The sequence below is a fragment of the Natator depressus genome, chromosome 5 (genome assembly GCF_965152275.1).
Source record: "Natator depressus isolate rNatDep1 chromosome 5, rNatDep2.hap1, whole genome shotgun sequence".
Classification (NCBI taxonomy): Eukaryota; Metazoa; Chordata; order Testudines; family Cheloniidae; genus Natator; species Natator depressus.
This window is the reverse complement of record NC_134238.1, coordinates 40,973,790-40,993,526: the sequence shown is the minus strand read 5'-3', so window position 1 is coordinate 40,993,526 and position 19,737 is coordinate 40,973,790. Positions and strand designations below refer to the sequence as shown.

Genomic DNA, 19,737 nt, shown 5'->3' with positions numbered 1-19,737 from the left:
CTATAACCTTGCCTAAGGCTTGTCACAATGATATCATTAAACCCAATGATTTGGAGTAACCACGTTTATTTTCATTTTTCAATGTCTACAATTTGATATGGGTCTTTTAAAGAAATGGCTCTGGTAAAGGTATATATTCTATGAACTGTAAACATTTAATAAATGAGAAATTTACTGCAACAATGAGGCCTTGTTTTGACCTCGTACACATTTTCTTCATAGCTGAGTCATTAACCATTGAAAATGGGGTGTATAGTTGAAGCAACTACAGACTCCCATTGACACTATAGGCACCATCACAAATTAACTAATTTCAGTAGATACATGCAAAAATAGACCCAATGAGCTGTCCTTTTAAGCCCCCAATTCAGCAAAGCTCTTAAGCTCAGATATAGCTTTAACCACATGCTTATGTCCATCCATACCCAGCAGAGAACTTAAGCGCATGCTTAAGTTTAAATATATACTTAAATTTCATTGACGTAAATGGGACATAAGCATGTGCTTAAATTAAGCCCGTGCTTAAGTGCATTGCTGAAGGATAGACTCAAGCATGTACTTAAAGTTAAGCATATGCTTACTTTATTAAATTGAGCCCAAGCCCACAGGGCTACTTTTTAAAATAAGGACTGTTCATTATGGATGTGACATGTCAGTCACTGTTCCGTAGTTGAGGATGACTTAAATATTCATTGAGAGAAAGAGAGAGAAAATGACTCAATAGCCCAGGAGTTTGGGTGCCCACTTGGAATTTGGGAGATCCAAATGCAAGTCCCTGTTTCAATGACTATTTGATTATTTATACAGAATGGAACAGCTTCAGTGGGAGAGACTGAAAAAAACCCACTCCAGAGTACCACATAGGCCAGTAAGTAGGGCATTCAGATGGGAGAAGGAGACTAGAGTTCAAATTCCTGTGCCATTGCAGCCAGAAAAGAGATTTGAACGTGATTCTCTTGTATCTTAGATGAGCGCTGTAACCACTGGGCTACAGTTGGTGGGGGTACTGCTGACGCCTCCTCCCTCTGTTTTGTACAAGGTCTGATTCAGTGGCTGTGCTCTGACCATACTTACAGATTGGGCCCCACAGGTGAGTTAGGTGGGGCAGTGCCTAGCTTGAAGGTCCCACTGGGGTTTGGGCATGAACTAGGTGCCTGGGCATTAGGATTTAGGTGGCTATGCGTATGCCAGGCAGCAGAAATTTAGGTACCTTGGGGACTTTACTAGCGGAAACTTGGGTGTCTGCAGGGTTATGTGGCAGCTGAGCTGGTGTTTTGAGGATCTAAATTTTGGACTGAGGCACCCAGCATGCCAGTTAGTCACCTGAATCCCTTTGTGGATCTAGCCCTTAGTTTATTTTATTGTTAAAATTAATTAAAAAATAGGTCCTTTAAAATGTGTAGTCAGACCATTTTTAACTCCCACTTGAATGAAAACTATTTAATATGTTTTAAAACATCTGTTTAATCTGGCAGAACAAACACTATTATGCACTAAGCATAATTGTACAGTTATTGCATGATGTCATTACAGGGCAAAATTAGGGTTTTTTGAATGCCTAAACTGTGTATTACCATGCCTTAATATGTTTGGATTTCTTTTAACTTTAAACCTTAACTCTGAATTTCCTAGGCTTGTAGTGCTTATTTTTGGGATAATTACAAGATCCCTGTAGTGTTCTTACCATTTAAATACTGAAATGTATTAATCCTTAATTCCACGTTATAATGTAATTTGTATCTGGGAATATAAATAAGAGTTTTGCAGGATCAGGCCTTTTAAGAGAACAATCTGATATTGTTAGAGGCAGCTATATGATACAATGTATGAAGGCAAGAGAACTTGCTGTATTTTTTTAAAAAAAATATTTCTTTGTATTAAATCTAGCTCTTTTTCAAGCTGCAAAAATATTTGCTAATGGAAGTGTAAAATATACTATATATTTAAAGAAAAGATTTAATTTCTTCTTGCCCTCAAGAAACTCTTGTTATTTTAGAAGCTTTAAGATAATAATGTCAACATAAAACAGCTGTATTTGAACATGTTTAACTAGTGACCCATCTGAAGTGGTTAATTATTTTGATTCCTAGAAGACCTCACAAGAAGTAGTAAACCTTGGTGGATGAATGATACATCTGCTTTTCCAACTTCACTTCCAATTAATAACACTCTAAGTAGTCATGGTCGACAGAAGAGATCAGTAAGCATTGAACGCTTTGTGGAGACGCTGGTAGTAGCAGACAAAATGATGGTGGGATACCATGGTCGCAAAGACATTGAGCATTACATTTTGAGTGTAATGAATATTGTAAGTTTGACCCCTCTATATATTAACATAATTAACACTTTTTATAGGATGGGCAATTATGCAATATGGTTTTCTAATTTGAAATAAACAATGCTTTAAAATATGTATCAGCCTGCAAAAAGTGATATATAGTAAAATGTTAGTATTAGAAGATAAATGAGACATGCAATGAGATGTGCAATACTATTGTCTTTTCTCAGTCAGGGAGGATATTATGATCACTGTTAAATTATGTTTCAATGCCTTTGGGTTTCATTTGAAATAAATTGACCCTCTAATTACCAGTTATAGTGATTACACTTTTGGTTGGTTCTTTTGTTTAGACTAGCACTCTGAACATCTCTTGTCATGAGTTATTCAGCTGTGAAACAAGTTTATTCTATAAAGTGTTTGCAGTGAAAAAGGTGTAGGGAATATTGATTTATCTTACTGAATAGATTAAGGTTGACTTAGAAATAGTTCTTTAGATGCCTGTAAGAAGTGTTCAAATTATTAAATTATATTTAATAAGAGAAAACAGACCAATTTTTAAGCATATGTCAAATGAATGGTGTTTCTTGTCTGACTTTGTGTCTTTTCTTCTTTTCTGGAGGTCAGGTTGCCAAACTTTATCGTGATTCCAGTCTAGGAAACGTTGTGAATATTATAGTGACTCGTTTAATTGTTCTCACTGAAGATCAGGTAAGACTGAGCTGCAATTACATTAAACTTCAGACCAATAAACTACAGCATACTTCACTGTGTACCATTATAGAATCCACCTAATTATTGTTTAGAAAGGCTATATTTGAGTATAAAGCCTCATCTGTAATCTTTCGCTATTTTTAAGGAAGATTGAAATAATTTCAAGGAATATGCCTCATTTATCACCTTAATATTTACCTAATGTAACAGATATCTTCAACTTACTTGTGGAGATTTCAGTGGTAGAGGCTTGCAATTACAATTTTATTTCTATGTCTATATTTTTATAATCTAAAATTTTTATATTGACATAATCATTATTAAAGCTGGAAGTGAAAGAATGCCTGTTCAGTAATACACTAACTGAACTCTGGGTCAGATTTTAGAGATAAAAATTGGCAAGAAGAGATTATTCCTAGAAACCACTGCTTCTAATTATAGTCCCATTTTAGTCTTCAAAAGGCTTAACAACTGACCTTAGTAATTTGTTTGGAACATTTCTGGTATGCATGTTGTATTGCAGCCAAACTTGGAGATAAACCACCATGCAGACAAGTCCCTCGATAGCTTCTGTAAGTGGCAGAAATCCATTCTCTCCCACCAAAGCGATGGAAACACCATTCCAGAAAATGGGATTGCCCACCACGATAATGCGGTTCTTATTACTAGGTATGGTTTATTGCAGGTCTTATATTTATTTTATCTTCTTTATATGGTTTTCTTGTATTTACTTATGTATAAAACCTATATTTAAAGTAATTTAAGGGGTAGGTAATCTTGAGAGGGTAAAAAGATAATATGGTGCTTGTCTTTGAGAATATATCAGACCATTAAAACATAGATTTTAAAAAATTGGAAAGAAAATGTCTAAGAACTTACAGTACTTACAATTTCAATAACTTCAATAACTGTGCTTCTCATAACTGTGCCCATAAAAGATCTTGGAGTAGATATGATGAATTTGCTTGATCGTTTAAAACTTTTATAGTTGAATAAAAATTCTAAAAATTCTGGGAAAAAGATCAAAAAGCAGGAGAAAAAAATTGTTTTGTTACTACTGTATAATGTTTTCAGTGTAAAACATTATTGCCAGTTCCTTGGTGTAAATCAGTGTCACTTCACTGAAGTCAATGGAGCTATGCAGATTTACACCAGCTGAGAATCTGGCTGTGCATTTGTTGCTACCTAACTTAATTTAAGAAAAAAGACAGTGAAATTTTTAGTGTTCATACCAAGGCAACTTATGTATAAAGGTGTCTTGCTGTACATATTACCATTTCTATGAGCAGGTTCAACACTGCTTACTTTGTAATCTTTCAATCCTTTTAAATACTCTGTTTTCTCTGTGTAGTTACAGGTAAACAAATATTGTACTCTACAAATAGATTGCATTAAAATAGCATTTCACGTGCACCTGTTTCTTAGGGACAGTTTTCTTTTTTTGTAAATATTAAAACAGTGATGCTAGTATTGATCTATATAGCTAAGGATTGTTAATGTTTCTATTATAAATACTCTTTTCAGGGGCATATTGTGTACGCACTCCACATGTCAAACTTTAATGGAGGTTTTAGTATGGAATCAGTGTAGAATAATGCCTTCAAGTGTAAGACAAAAATTCACTCCTGGTTGGAATTTGAGCATAAAAGCTATGATATTTTTGAAAAAGTGTTTTAGATCTGTTTTTGAATTACAGTAGTGCAGCAATGAAAGAATATGCTAGAGGTACTGGATTCTTGTATGTAACCATTTTGAGTGCAAAATGTGTTTTTCATCAATATTTCATAAATTAGTTTTAATACATTCAATTAATGAGCACATGTAGTAGCTAGATTGATACAATACATTCCAATATCTTTGAAAGAACTGCTTTGGTCTAATGGGTAAAAATCACTTTGAAAACGTCCTTAAATAAAGTACAAATTTAGAACCCAGTAATGTTCCATTTTAAGGCACTGATTCTGCAAAGACATGCTTAATATGCAGGCTTAAGTTTATACATGTGAGTAGTCCCATTTATATACACATATCTATGTCTCTATCTGTTGTATAAACAAATAGTCTCAAAGCCAATGTTTTTATATACTTTCGTGAGGGAGTGCTTCTTTTCATTTAATGATTATAACTATCTAATAAAACTATAAAAATGAAATTCTCACACAAAATCTACACTAAATAACATTAAGAACTTGACCTTGCTCACCCTGAAATCCCTGACTTATGCTGATTTATTTTAGTAAACAGTGCTAAGGCTGAAACATCAGTCTTAAGTCCCCGGTTACATCGGCCCCCACCTGGAGCATGGCACCACACTGGTATAGAAAAGGAGGAGACTGTAAGGCATTCACTCCTCCCTTTTCCTCTCTCACAGCAATTAAAAAAAGATTGATAAAAGAGATTTGTATGGTCTGCTTACTGTAGGCAGTGTTGGGAACGTGGCATGCTTCTATCAGTGATGCCAGTGTTTATGCTATAGGCAGAAAGGAATGCTGATCAGCAAGAGTATTTCCTGGCAGCAAAATCTGTACTCGCTCAACACTGTTGTGGAGACTCTGAGGATACAAGGCGTGAAGCCCTGTTTGAAGATTTTTTTTTTTTTTTGAAATAGCTCAGCAGTTTATTTTCTTTCAAATAAACGTCATGGTAGCTAAGTGCAGGTAGCTAATACTGTACACCTATTGCAGAGTCTCAGAATAGTGGCTGAACCTACATGACATATTTCACTTAAACACAATGGGAATATTTGTTAAAGGAATTGTGCCCATTATTCAGCATTTCCTTGCTTTTATCTCTTTACTTGAAAACTCTGAAGTTATGTTGTTTGTGTTGGTTTTGTGCACAGGATAAGTCTGTGGTTGAACTAAAATGTTAAACAAATGAAGACTGTTTTCTCTATCACAGTCCCTTATTGGATGGTTCACTTAGTCATTTTTAGTATGAGACTATACCAAATCCTAATATTTGATCCTGTAATTGTTGCAGTGAATTCTTTAAGAAGAAATATTAATAATGTTAGTATACTGAGTTGACAGCTTTCTATATAAAGTCTACTGTTGATTAATACTGTAGTATTGTTGGGTAATCTATCTCCTCCTTCCCATAAAGTGACTCTGACTTTAGCAAACCCCAATGGAGTCTTAGCAATTTTCTTTTTATTGTTAAAACAACATTAAAAATAGTGTGGAAACTTGTATAGGTCCATCTTTTATCTCTGAATGTGCACAGGAGCAGTGTGTGTGCCTTTGAGGACAAACTACAGTCATTACATTTGAATACAACATTGTTGGTGTCACAGATGGTATCATCTTACTTTAGCAATATGATCTCCAGCTTGGTAGGGTCAACTCTGTGGAACTGGGCCTAGGCTTTGTGAATCTCTATGCAAAACAAAAAAGCATAAAGACCCATCCAGTTTCTTTCCCTCCTAAGAGTTGGATCCCATATCTTTGTAGATGTACGGCATCCTCTTCCTGGTAGCCTCTTGTCTGCCTGTGACCCAGCTGCTACCTCACATGTGAGGCTCTAAGAACCATGTTCTACATAGTTTCTCTTCCAAATATGAAACTTTAGAGGCTAAAATACCCAATATGCTATACTACAAATTATTTTTGCTATGGCAGATTGAGTTAATACTTTCAGCCTGAGTTGGGCTTTTGGCCCTACTTCCTCCCCTGTTTCAAAAATCTCTTCCTCTGATGAGCCTGAAAGCCAAAAAAGAAAAAAAAAAAGAGATATTTTGAAACTATCCATACCTTTACCCTCCTGGCAACTTTTTAGCCTCCCATTGTGCCCCCTCACCCCGCTCCATGATTAATTCTATAGCAGCATAAAGTAGGTGCAAGAGTGTTGCTTGACCTAGTCACCTGTGCAGAAAAGTATGGGGGCATGAAGTGTCCTCTTGCTCCCTTGCATGGTCTGCTTCCATCACTGCTCACAGTGTGAGGGAAATAAACAAAATAAAAGTTATACTCTCTCTCTTTCTCTCTCTCTCCCCCCAAAACAAAAGGATCTTTAATCATGCCCATTCATTTCTATAAGGTGTGGACTCATAGCCTGAGACCATTAGTTTGTTATACCCAGGTACTGAACAGCTGTTTTTTCAAATAACATATATGACTGATTGAATAAAATGTGCAGGGAATGAATCTCCTCCTGCTGGGAGGGAAGATCCACAGCCATTAATTTTATTCCCTGGTATGGCAGCAGACCAAGTAAAACACATGTCCAACAACCTATGGAGAAGAGAGTTCTAGGGGGAAATTGAGATGCGCATGTGTATCTCCAAAGGGCAGAATTTGGCCCCTAGAATATAAATGTTTTAAACAGAAAAACATTTGGAACTTCATTCACTTAAAGGGATAGTGTTTCTTTAAAAAAGTAAGAGCATGAAATTTCACATTCCACTGATAGTATTCCATCTCAGGACTTTATTTTATCTTTTAGAATTAAATACAAATCTAACGTGGTTTGCAAAAAACAAAGTGCTTTAAATAAGAGAATAATTTACTACAGCCATAAAGGATTTAAGAAGAGTTTGTTCTTATTATTGAGTTAGAGGCAGTTTCTCTTTTCCCATTAACAAACTGTACTGTTACTTCTTCAATAAAGTGCTGCAATGACATTGACACAGATGTGGCCCCTGCAATTAGTACCTTATCATGCCTAGAAATTTGGAAAGTTTGTAATATTAAAGTGATTGGAATCCCTATAAATAATGATTATATATATAGCTTAATCCTTCAACTCTCTATATATTTATACTACAATAATCCTACTGAATTGAGTGGACCCCTTGTGTGAGAGTAAACACTACATATGTGAGTAAAGAATCAGGCCCATAGTGTTTTATACTGAGTAATCCAAGTATTTTTATAATCTATAGTTTAGACAAACTGCAGGAAAACTAGAAAATGCCATATATGGTATATTTTGTGCATTTTCAAGTGGTTGCACATACTTTTTTGGGCTGGAGACACTGAAGAGGCCCTGAGCACTTTTCTTAACTAGACACTTCTGTACTGTTGCCAGCTACTACTGTCCTCATTATTTAGGAAGTATATTTCTCGGCAATATGCTGTGTTTCTCCTTTTGTCACCAACAAATATGCTCTGCAACATGCATCCCCAGTACTGCCAGTATCCACAGGAAAGGCAATAGCATTGCTATACATATGTTTCTCTGGATTTTTCACATCCTTTCAAATAGTGAAAATGCATAGAAATATGTTCATGTTTTATTGTATATGTAAAAGAATCACTTCACCCACTTAATGACAGACCTGCTTTAGCGAGTCACTTGGCAGCTGTTTTCCAGTACACAGCAACACTATGTAACATTTTAGAATGCACAGTAGGAAGTATTGTATCCAGGGGAAAGTTAGATAGGCAGAAGTTAGTTTCTTTGAATCTGCAGAGATTTGGCATAGCTTGTGGTAGGGGTTAATGCAGAGGTGCAGTGGCCCAATCGGAGTTCCTCGAGGCATGATGCCGCAAAACTCCCTCTGAGAGCATAGCAGTGAGGTCCTTTAAAAGAGTGCAGGATATGTTCCCCCAGTGTGGGGACATCTTTGCTGGTCTTTTCAAGGGAGAGGAAAGGGTTATGGCATCAGTGTTAGACTCCTAGTCTTTGTGCTCCTGAACTAAAAGACGCTAATTTTTCTTAACCTCTGCAGAGAGGCACAAAAGAGAGGCAAAAAGCTTCTTTAATTTTCATGGATACGTGTGCAGAGCTGACCACAGGCCTTTCATTTTTAATATATTTAGGGCTGGATTTGGCTTTTAGGCACCAAGAGATGGTGTTCAAACTGTATTTTCCCAGAAGTTGTCCCAGGAGTCATTGTTAGGTCTTACGGGCACAATTCTTTCTCTGCTTCCCCTTTGCTCAGAGGGTTCTTCTTAGAGTGCTTGCTCATGTCAAGTCCATGTTAGGTATGGGTGTGCCCATCTGCACAGTTGCTGGAGATTCTTCCCCCAAGAGATTTTCTATAGGGCTGGCCTTAGTGTTCCCTGGAGCTCCATGCTCATGTGCCAGTATAAGGGGCTCTGCCAGCCCTGTGTCCTCTCAGTTCCTTCTTACTGCCCATGATGGTTGCTGAAACAGCTTTCTCTCTTGTGCTTGCAAGTTCTCCCAGTGATTTTTTGGATTTAGTTGTTCTTGTGTAGGAGTTTAGTTGTTAGTTAATTAGTTAAACTGAATAGCAGTCCCTATCACGGGATGTCGTCCAAGGGATGGGGTGTGCCCAAGTCCCCGGGTTTCAGACCGTGTGCCACCTGCCATAAGCCCATGCCAGTGAACGACTCGCATGCGAGCTGCTTAAAGTGCCTCGGGGAAGCTCACATGAAAGACAAGTGCAAGATCTTCAGGAGCTTCAGGCCATGCAGGGACATTTCTCTGAAGGCCCTGTTAATAGAAGCGCACTTAGATCTGCCTCGGAGCCGTCCCACTCCAATTTGGCTCCCAGCACTTCGGCCTTGATGCGGAGGGCTCCCCCAATACTGGGACCTTCTTGGCACCGATCACCATCTCTGCTGCCAAGGAAGCGGCACAAGAAACAGTGTACCGAAAGAGGGCACTCCCCTGTGCCAAAAAAGGATAAGAGGGGAGTGACTGATGAGGTGAGACCTGTACCGGGCCACTTGTCCTCCCCAAAGCCTCCACCCAGGGTGCCAAGCCGAGTCTGGGACCCATCACCTTCTCCTTGGAGCTGTCGGGGCACCCTATGCTTGAGAGCCCCTTCGACACCTGAGGCTTTTCAGGCAGCAACGGACCTGATGGCTCCCCTAGTTCTGCCCACTCCCCGAGACTACCCACTGACCTTGGAGTCATTGAAGGCAGCTCCTTCCAGAGGGAAACCCCCCATAGGCCCGCTGTAATGGTCACCAACTCAGCACCAATCCCCAGCTTCATGACCTGCTCTCCAGCTTTGCGGCTCTGGTTGCCAGCTTTGTGACTCCGGTCACTGGAGCCACCTCACTGGTCCCCAACTCCCTGGCATCTCTCCCTGGTTCCGCATCACAGCCAGCGGTGGAAGCGACAATGGCTCTGCTATGGTCTCTCAGGGAGGAATCCTCAGAAGAGGAATCCTCCTGCCGAGGAGACACTGCTCATCTTATGCATCCATTCCTTGGCTCTCTTTTCTGTAAACTCTTTAAACCATTACACTTCTTCCATATATGTGAGATCAGGAAATGCATGGAATTGAAATACTTAAATCTATTATAGTAATTATTGTAATATAAACTTAACTTAAGTTGTTTTTTCCTCTTGTGAATTTCATTATTAACTAGGATAATCTGAGGGATTAAGGAAGTACATTAATGAAAAGGAAAGCTACTGCAGATACATTTATTAAGTTTGGATCAAGTATTTGCTTTCCGTTTAAGACTTTTAAAAAAATTCATGGACAGGACTGGCTTGCTCTCCTAATGTAAAACCTGTGCAAGGGATGACTGGAGGAGAAAATCTCTTCAAGGATCTCCTTGCAGAGATCCCTTGACATCATCCCTTGGGGTAATGGGGAGGGCTGGGTTTGGTCTCCTGTGAAAATGGCTAAGGGGACTGGCCACAAGTCTGGTGGATACTAGAGAGGATTATTCAGGCTACAGAAGGCACCCTGCAAACACAGATCTTTTCCTCTTATGCAGAAGGGAGGGGTCAGTCACCTCACTGGCTCCATTCCCTCCACCCTGGCTCCTGCAGAGAGTCATCCATTGGTCAGGGGTCCATGCTGGGGGGAGGAAGTGGAGACTGGGCAGGCTGAGGGAGGATTGGGTGACCTGGAAAGGATACACTTTGTCTTTTCTACACACCCTGGCCCCATGGAGATTCACTGGAAAAGATAATACAGCATAAATCTGTATTATCTTTTCTACAGAACCCACCTAGTGGAAGTCCCAGGTCATCTATAGTCAGTGGAAGTCTCTGGTAGCACAGCTCCAATGGAGCCAAGCAGGTGTCACTGCTGGGAGCCAGAGCTGGTGTGGAAGCCCAGAGCCTCTGTGAAGATGGTGCTGGCCTCTCATAGATATCTTGGGATTTACCAGGTTTCAGGGAAGGACCAGGGCCAGAATAACTCTCCTGTGGGCCCGGGGCTATTAGATTTGTCGGGCCCCTATATACAAGTCTTTTTCCTAATTTAAAACAAAATGATTGCAATTATGGCATCAAGGCTATTAACACTATACTAAACTTGCCTTTTAATTAACATAAAGCCATTCTGTGATTACATTTGAGTCTTAAAACATGTAGAATATAGTTAATTCAAAATACCCTACTTCTTACCTTAGAACAGCTGTTATATTAGTTTCTTTCTGGGAGGGAGTTTGGGTGCAGGAGGGGGCTCCAGGCTGGGGCAGAGTGTTGGGGTGCAGGAGAGGGTGAGGACTGCGGGGTCTGGGAGGGAGTTTGGGTGCAGGAGGGGATTTTGACTGGGGCAGGGGGTTGGGGTGCAGGAGGGGGTGTGAGTGTAGGCTCCGGCTGGGAGGCGCTTACCACAGGTGGCTCCTGGCCTGCGATGCAGCAGGGCTTAGGCAGGCTGCCTGCCTATCTGCCATAGCCCCACGCCGCTCCCGGAAGTGGCCAAACAAATGGTCACCAGATTTTTTTTTAATATTGAAAAATGTATTTTTCCATAGCCTTGTTTTCAGAAATGGCTGAACTGTTTTGGCTGAAATTTTATATATATATATATATATATATATATATATAGTGGACCAATTGCTTTTGGCATTTTGCATTGCTTAATTTTAGATTTCTCAGTTATTTACTTTATTAAGAACCAAACTCTTTATTGCATGTGTGTTGCTGGTTATATCTGTCCAAACATTTAAAAGGCTGTACCTAGTCAGACAAGGTATTTACACCAACTGCTGAACTGAGCCAGAGAATTACACATTTTATAATGTTGCTATGTTTTAATCGGTTTTAACCCAAAGAAACCAGTATGGTTGTGAATTATGACTAAATATGTAATTAGATTGTAGAACTTAGAGTTTAGCAGATAAATTAAGAATCGAGACGGGAAATTCAATCAGCACTTTGGCCTTAATTTCCATTATTGTAATTTATTTAATTTTATTTGTCTGTTTATTCTTTTGTACACATTTGTGAGCTAAAGCCCTGAAATACAGCCCAGGTTTTCACCCTTACCTCTGAACTTCCGGACTTCTTCAGGTGTAAATTGGACCCTTAACATTTCTTACACATAGATTTTTGTAGCTGAAAGGAATAAAACAGACTCTGGGAATTAAGGGAACATGGAACAATAAAGAAGTTAGAATGTGATTCTGAAAAACTGCTTACTACATGGCAAATGTCAACCAGCAGGTGATTTGCAGCTAATTAACAAGAGCATTATGTGAGTGGAATGTTTTCTAATCACTAAAAAGGGAGTTATTTTTCATTTGTGATGCAGTTAGCTGAGCTGTGATTTTCAGTTGGTTAGCAGGTGTCTTCAGATTTAGTTTATAAAATTTGTGTGTGCGCAGTGACAGGGATAGAGAGGTGGGGGAAGGTATACCCACAGACTGCCTAATCCGTTCCAGATGGCCACAATAAGTTTTATTTAATACCAAATCCAGAAAAGTGACCCCATCACAAAATAAAGTCCAGACTTTTGTGTTTTTAACTGAAGGAAAATTTTAAGGTTTCATTTAACACTGGAGATGCACCATATGACTAAACAAATATATACTTTCATCTCAATTTAAAATGGAAACTTTGAACCTAATCCTGAAAACACTTTATCTTAACTCATGTAAACAAACACACTAAACTCAATGGGACTACTCATTGAGTAAAACGACTCACATGAATAATTTTTTGCAGGATTCAGCCCCAAATTAATCACTCAAAGCAAGACTGCCTCACCGTTTTGTAGGTATGTTGTTGGGTAGAAGGTAAGGTAGCTTTTCCCATTCTTGTACACCCTGCTAAAGACTAGGCACAAATGTATTCCTTGGACTTATGGGAGCAAGGACTTCTCTCCTCACTTCCTCAGATTGCTCTGTACTGCAATAGGGCTGGAGAGAAAGCAAGGCCTCCTCTTTCCCCACTGCACCGACTCACTGAGTAGGACTGGTACAGCCAGAAAAATAAGATGCACCTTTAGATGGGGCGTAGCAGTAGGCATGCTCTTCTTACGTGCTGGGGAGCTTGAGAATGCCTAACAGTGACCCATCGGGGTGATGCAGCTCCCACATTGTCCTCAGTTTAAGGCGTCAGAATGGGACAACTGAATGATTAAAATGGCAGCCGGTATCAAGTGGAGTGCCCCAAGGGTCGGTCCGGGGCCGGTTTTGTTCAATATCTTCATAAATGATCTGGAGGATGGTGTGGATTGCACTCTCAGCAAATTTGCGGATGGTACTAAACTAGGAGGAGTGGTAGATATGGTGGCAGGTAGGGTTAGGATACAGAGGGACCTAGACAAATTGGAGGATTGGGCCAAAAGAAATCTGATGAGGTTCAACAAGGACAAGTGCAGGGTCCTGCACTTAGGACGGAAGAATCCAATGCACCGTTACAGACTAGGGACCGAATGGCTAGGCAGCAGTTCTGCGGAAAAGGACCTAGGGGTTACAGTGGACGAGAAGCTGGATATGAGTCAACGGTGTGCCCTTGTTGCCAAGAAGGCCAATGGCATTTTGGGATGTATAAGTAGGGGCATAGCCAACAGATTGAGGGACGTGATCATTCCCCTCTATTCGACATTGGTGAGGCCTCATCTGGAGTACTGTGTCCAGTTTTGGGCCCCACACTACAAGAAAGATGTGGAAAAATTGGAGAGAGTCCAGCGAAGGGCAACAAAAATGATTAGGGGTCTGGAACACATGACTTATGAGGAGAGGCTGAGGGAACTGGGATTATTTAGTCTGCGGAAGAGAAGAATGAGGGGGGATTTGATAGCTGCTTTCAACTACCTGAGAGGTGGTTCCAAAGAGGATGGTTCTAGACTATTCTCAATGGTAGAAGATGACAGGACAAAGAGTAATGGTCTCAAGTTGCAGTGGGGGAGGTTTAGGTTGGATATTAGGAAAAACTTTTTCACTAGAAGGGTGGTGAAACACTGGAATGCGTTACCTAGGGAGGTGGTGGAATCTCCTTCCTTAGAAGTTTTTAAGGTCAGGCTTGACAAAGCCCCGGCTGGGATGATTTAATCGGGGATTGGTCCTGCTTTGAGCAGGGGGTTGGACTAGATGACCTCCTGAGGTCCCTTCCAACCCTGATAGTCTATGATTCTATGATTCTATGAAAGTACGTTGGGATGAATTCATAAGACAGCAGTAGAAACTAATTATTCTGTGAATAGCAATGGTATTAAAGCCTGGTTTAGGTTAGAAATAAAACTTGTTCCTGTTACACACTGAGCTTACTACAGAAGAAAAAAAAATCAATGAAAAACTCTTTTGTGTGCTGCACTTTTTTTTAATCAGGCATTTACCTTCTGATTCTGAGTCTCACAAAGGGTCATAAAACTATTCAAATGATAGTTTTTCCAGGAAATGTGTTTGGATGTAATAGTTCGGGATATCTGTTAGAACATTCAGTTAATACTTGGCCAGATATCTAAGCAATGACTTTCTAGCAGTCCGAAATGTCGTATTTTTGTCTTCTTTTTTAAAGAACATAGACTTGTTTAAAATAATTTTTTTTTGATACTCTAAATCAAAATCCTAACATTTTTTATTTTTTTTTTCTTTCTCTTCCCCATACTTAGAGGCAAAGTACTAATTTTATTTTCATGAGTTACAGTGACTGGCAGAATAATGCATCTGCTAGTGAATAGCTCTGCTTCTCCTTCTTAATAATCCAGAAAAACATATTAGGCCAATTTAATCCTTGGATTTTCACCAAAAATGAATTTGGTAAGTGACTGCAATCTCTTGCATAAATTCTGCCTCTCACCACACATAACTATATACTGCATTTTCATTTTTCTTCACTTTTTCGACATCAGCATGAACAATTTACTGCAACTTTATGACCAGATTTTATTAGATTGCTTGTGTATAAGAACACATTTAAAGCATATGTTTTTACTTAAAAGATTGTATATTAATTGCAAATTAATTCTAGTGATTAACCGCTAGCCCATTTAACTTTAGTTCAGCAGTCTGAAGTTTGTGCTAGTTGAGAGACCTATCTTAACATAGATAATGGTCATTCATGCTTTGAGGTCAATGGCAAAACTCTGATTGAATTTAAGGGGGGTAGGATTCAGTTTGGGGTCATATTATATTCACTTTACTCATAAAAATAGCCCCACTGAAGGTGAGCAAGATTTGGTCCAGGGTACTTAGCCAATTCTTAAAATATTTTAACATAACTTTACAAGATAAGATACTGAAATTAAATATGTTGTGTGTGTACGTATGTGTATGCGAGCCGTGAAATAAATAAATATATATGTTAAATATATGCCCTTAAATAAATAAATATACACAATGTGCCTTGAACATTTTTAAATTAGGACTGGTGTTTTCTTTTTAATTGATTTACATCTATCGTTACATTGTACTCACTGCTGTTCTTGATTAAAGGCCGTTTAAGTGAAGATAGATCACTTCTGAATTAATTGTGAAACTGTTTTCCATGTGTTCTAAATAGTTTCCAATGTGATTAGCACTGCTTACAGATGAGCGTTTGGGCTTGCTTTATGAGTTGTGGTCAGAGTTAGTTCAGACCAAAGAGGTGACCCTTAACAGGAAATGTCTGGATATTTTCTAGTCAGAGAGCAGGTGCGAGTAGGCAGGAGCAGAGGATATTGAGTTGTCTTAAGTAGAAAACTACCTCCCAGCTCATGACTGGAATTGTGGCTGCTTAGTTTCACCATTACGCTATAATATGGAATACAGCTTGGAAGGTTATTCTGTCTTTAAAGGAACTGAATGATAAAGATATAATTCTTTATTAAAAAAAAAGCAAACATTTCTATACTTAAGTGTTATCAGTTTCATAATTGTGCATCATTATTTTAAAATGAAGATGGTTGTGCAGTCTGTTAATTGGTACTAATGTTTATTCAATGATAATTGTTAAAGATCTGTTTTACAGTAGATAAGATAATGTGCTTCTGTTTAAACTTATGTCAAAACATGTTTAAACAAAAGAATTTTGATAAGAAACTAAGCTGGCAGCCTCTGATACTTACACAATTTTTTTTTCTTTGCTTAACTTTGAGATGTAATGTTAGTATTCTGAGATAGTAAATGTTAGTGTGGAAAACACTCCCATTTGTTTACATGTAACATATACTCAAATTAAAATGATAAAGCGGGAGCACATACATACTTTTCTGAACTGACATTCTGATCTTTAGAAAAGCATATACAGCACATTCTCGTGTGTGTGAAGTAAAATGTTAAAGAAGGTTATGAGTGCAATAGAAATATAGGAACAAATACGTTTTTAGCAGTTAGCTCTGCAAGTGTTTTTACAGAGTTTATAGTTACATTTATTAATAGAAATTGTTTCTAAAGTTATAAGGAGACACTAAACATATTTTGGTCAAATCCTGTACTCTGCTTAAATTAGTGCCTTTCAGAGTGAATAAAGGTGGAAGAGTCTGGCCCACTGCAAAGAATTATGTATATAGTTAGTTGGTAGTCCGTTCAACAACAGGCATGATCTGTGTGACGCTGCTCTTTCCACTATGTTCTATTCTCTCTCCTTTTACCATCCTCTTTATTTTTCTTCCTTTCTTTTGGTGCCCTATAAACTGGTCATTGTTGGGTCATGGGATTATAACAGCCTGCCCAATGGGAATGACATCAGTGGTAAATTTGGTGATTATTAACCTTTATAATTTTATTCACCTGCATTTGTATCTTATCTTTCTGGTGTTAATTTTAGCCTATAGGATGCTAGGGAATTCTCTGTTACTTTGGAGTGGTATCTCATCATGTTTAGATCTTGTTGCTCAATAGGCAAGTTTCCATGAGATCACCAACAGACCTAGGCAAATAATGGATTCTTCAGTTCTTTCACAATTTTGAAAAGTTAAAAAAAAATATCTTGGAGCAGATAGTTTAACTCTTGATTTGCTATTGGTTATTAATCCAACATAGTGTCTTTAAATGTACAAAGAGTTCCATTTCTTTATTCATTTGAACCAGGGATGCTGTAGTCTAGCACTGGAAAGAAAAAGACTGAATGCTTTGTTGCTGTGTATACGGACTTCAAAGAACTGAAGCTTGCTACATGCTCCCATTTTTTTTAACTTTTCAAAATTGTGAAAGAACTGAAGAATCCATTATTTGCCTAGTTGTGTTGGTGATCTCACTGAAAGTATCAGAATTTTTCACTTTTAAGTTCCTTTAATGATCTAAAATAACAGTAGCAAGACAAGGTAGATGAGATAATATATTTTATTGGCAAAAAGAACAGGTGTACTTGTGGCACCTTAGAGACTAACAAATTTATTTGAGCATAAACTTTCTTGGGCTAAAACCCACTTCATTGGATGCATGCAGTAGAAAATACAGTAGGAAGATTTTATATACACAGAGAACATGAAACAATGGGTGTTACCATACACACCATAACGAGAGTGATCAGTTAAAGTGAGCTATTACCAGCAGGAGAGAAAGAGAGAGAGAGAGAAAAAAAAACCTTTTGTAGTGATAATCAAGATGGGCCATTTCCAGCAGTTGACAAGAATGTGTGAGGAACAGTGGGGGGGGGCGGGGAATAGTTTTACTTTGTGTAATGACACATGCATCCGATGAAGTGGGTTTTAGCCCACGAAAACTTATGCTCAAATAAATTTGTTAGTCTTTAAGGTGCCACAAGTACTCCTGTTCTTTTTGCGGATATAGACTAACACGGCTGCTACTCTGAAACCTATCTTTTATCGGTGAAAGAGAGAAGCTTTCTAGCTACACAGAGCTCTTCTTCAGGTCTGGGAAAGATGGAACAGATTGTTTAGCATAAGTAGTTAGCACATATTTTAAGGGACCATTCAAAGTGAAATGGCCTTTTAACACCCCTAAAGTCAAAAAAGGGGGCTTAGTGGGTTACAGATTGTTGTAATCAGCCATAAACCCAGTGTCTTTATTAAGACCATGATTTTTTGTGACTAGAAAAGTTATATCCTGGCACTAACATGGCTACAACAACACTGCAAACATAAAATATTAGGTTTTTTCCTTTTCTTTACACCATGTACCAGAATCTCTTACCCTATAAATGTGTAAAAAGATATTATTAGAAATAGTTAAAAGGATATCCCTATTGTATATGTTTCAAATTATAAACTACTCTCAGGAGCTATTTTTAGAAACACCATGTACTGCAAACTAGACATGAGAAATTCTTGGTAACTCTTATACAGCACTTTTCATCAATCAATCTCAAAGTGCTTTACAAAGGAGGTCAATAAATGAGAGTTTATATTTTATAATGTCAAAAATATATAATCTATAACCTATAAATTCATTGGTGCTGTATAATATAAGAAGAGAGGAGAGTGCTAGTCCTGTGCCCTACATGCCTATTTGCTGGTCCCAAGAAAACAGAAATGTCATACCCTTGTGATATGAGCCAGGATTTAGAGATGGGCGATCAGGGTGATTGGTTAGGTGCCAACTTCCATGGGTACCAAATTAAGTGCAGGGGGACGGGAGGGCAACATTGTGTGGCTGTTTGTTTTGGTTTATTTGGTTGGGGATGCCGAAAATGTTTTCCACCTTGGGTGGCAAAACACCTGGTGCGAGCCCGGGCCAGGGGGAGAACTGCCAGCCTAAGGTTTTTAAATGTTTAAAGAAACTTATGTTTTGGGAAGATTTGAGAGACATTTCAGTTATTATTGAATAGGAAGAGAGGGTAAAAATCACTTTTCTCAGTATAAAAATATATTCTTGCAACCACTGTTTAAATAGCTGCATAGCTGAACTTGGCCAGGTGTGGGTGGCAGGTCTCTGGGCCCAGAAGAGGATCCCCGATAAACTCCTAATCCCCGTGCAGGTGAACGGAACCCCAGTAATGGCCCTGGTCAACTGGGGATGTAGCCAAACACTTGTCCAAGCCAGCCTGGTAGAATTCCCAGATCCAGCAGAAACAAATAGTCACCTACAATGCATCCATGGGGATGTGCGGCTGTACCTAATCACCAGGGTACCAGGGAGGCCACCTGGCATGAGGAACTATGTTGAGTCAGACTAGCCCTGAAGCTGGCCTACCCTGTTATCTTGGGACATGACTGGCAATTGCTTCATCTGGTCTTGCAAGAGTGGAACAAGCGCCCCACAGACATAAGGAGAATGGAGCCACCAAAAGGGTGCTCCTGGGCCACCAAAATCCCTCTGACCAGCCCAAGATGCAAGTTTGAAGCCACCCCATGAAAGGGATCCCAGAGGAGGACGGATGGGGTGGCTGGACATAAATGGGGACTTCCTGAAGGAACAAAGGGAGGACCCAACCCTAAGCTGGGCTTGGGAACAAGTGGTGGACCTGGACCCTCGTGACATTTGAACAAGTCAAATGGCCTCCAGAACACTGGGCTACCCTCTTGGCTCTGTATTTGACCAGCCCAGATGGCCTACCGAAATCTAGACCCCCTATGAGGCGTTGGAATACAGCAAAGTGAAGGCGGCCATCCTGGACGAGACCAGCATCACTTCTGAGACACACTGCAAATTATTCAGCCATGAATGGTACCCGCTTGGGGCCAGGCCTAAGGCAGTAGCCCAGCAACTCCAGGATTACTGCTCGCGATGGCTGGAACCAGAGAAGCTGACCAGGGTCCA

At 39.1% G+C, this 19,737-nt stretch overlaps 1 protein-coding gene across 1 annotated transcript in view; it reads left to right on the top strand.

Annotated features, from left to right (window-relative positions):
* The window catches only part of ADAMTS6 (ADAM metallopeptidase with thrombospondin type 1 motif 6), a 316,147-nt gene that overhangs the window by 40,027 nt on the left and 256,383 nt on the right, over positions 1-19,737 (top strand). The window contains exons 5-7 of the mRNA XM_074952624.1: positions 2,091-2,308; positions 2,906-2,989; positions 3,516-3,661. Of these exons, the coding sequence (XP_074808725.1) occupies positions 2,091-2,308; positions 2,906-2,989; positions 3,516-3,661 (448 nt within the window). The remainder of the gene's footprint in view (positions 1-2,090; positions 2,309-2,905; positions 2,990-3,515; positions 3,662-19,737) is intronic.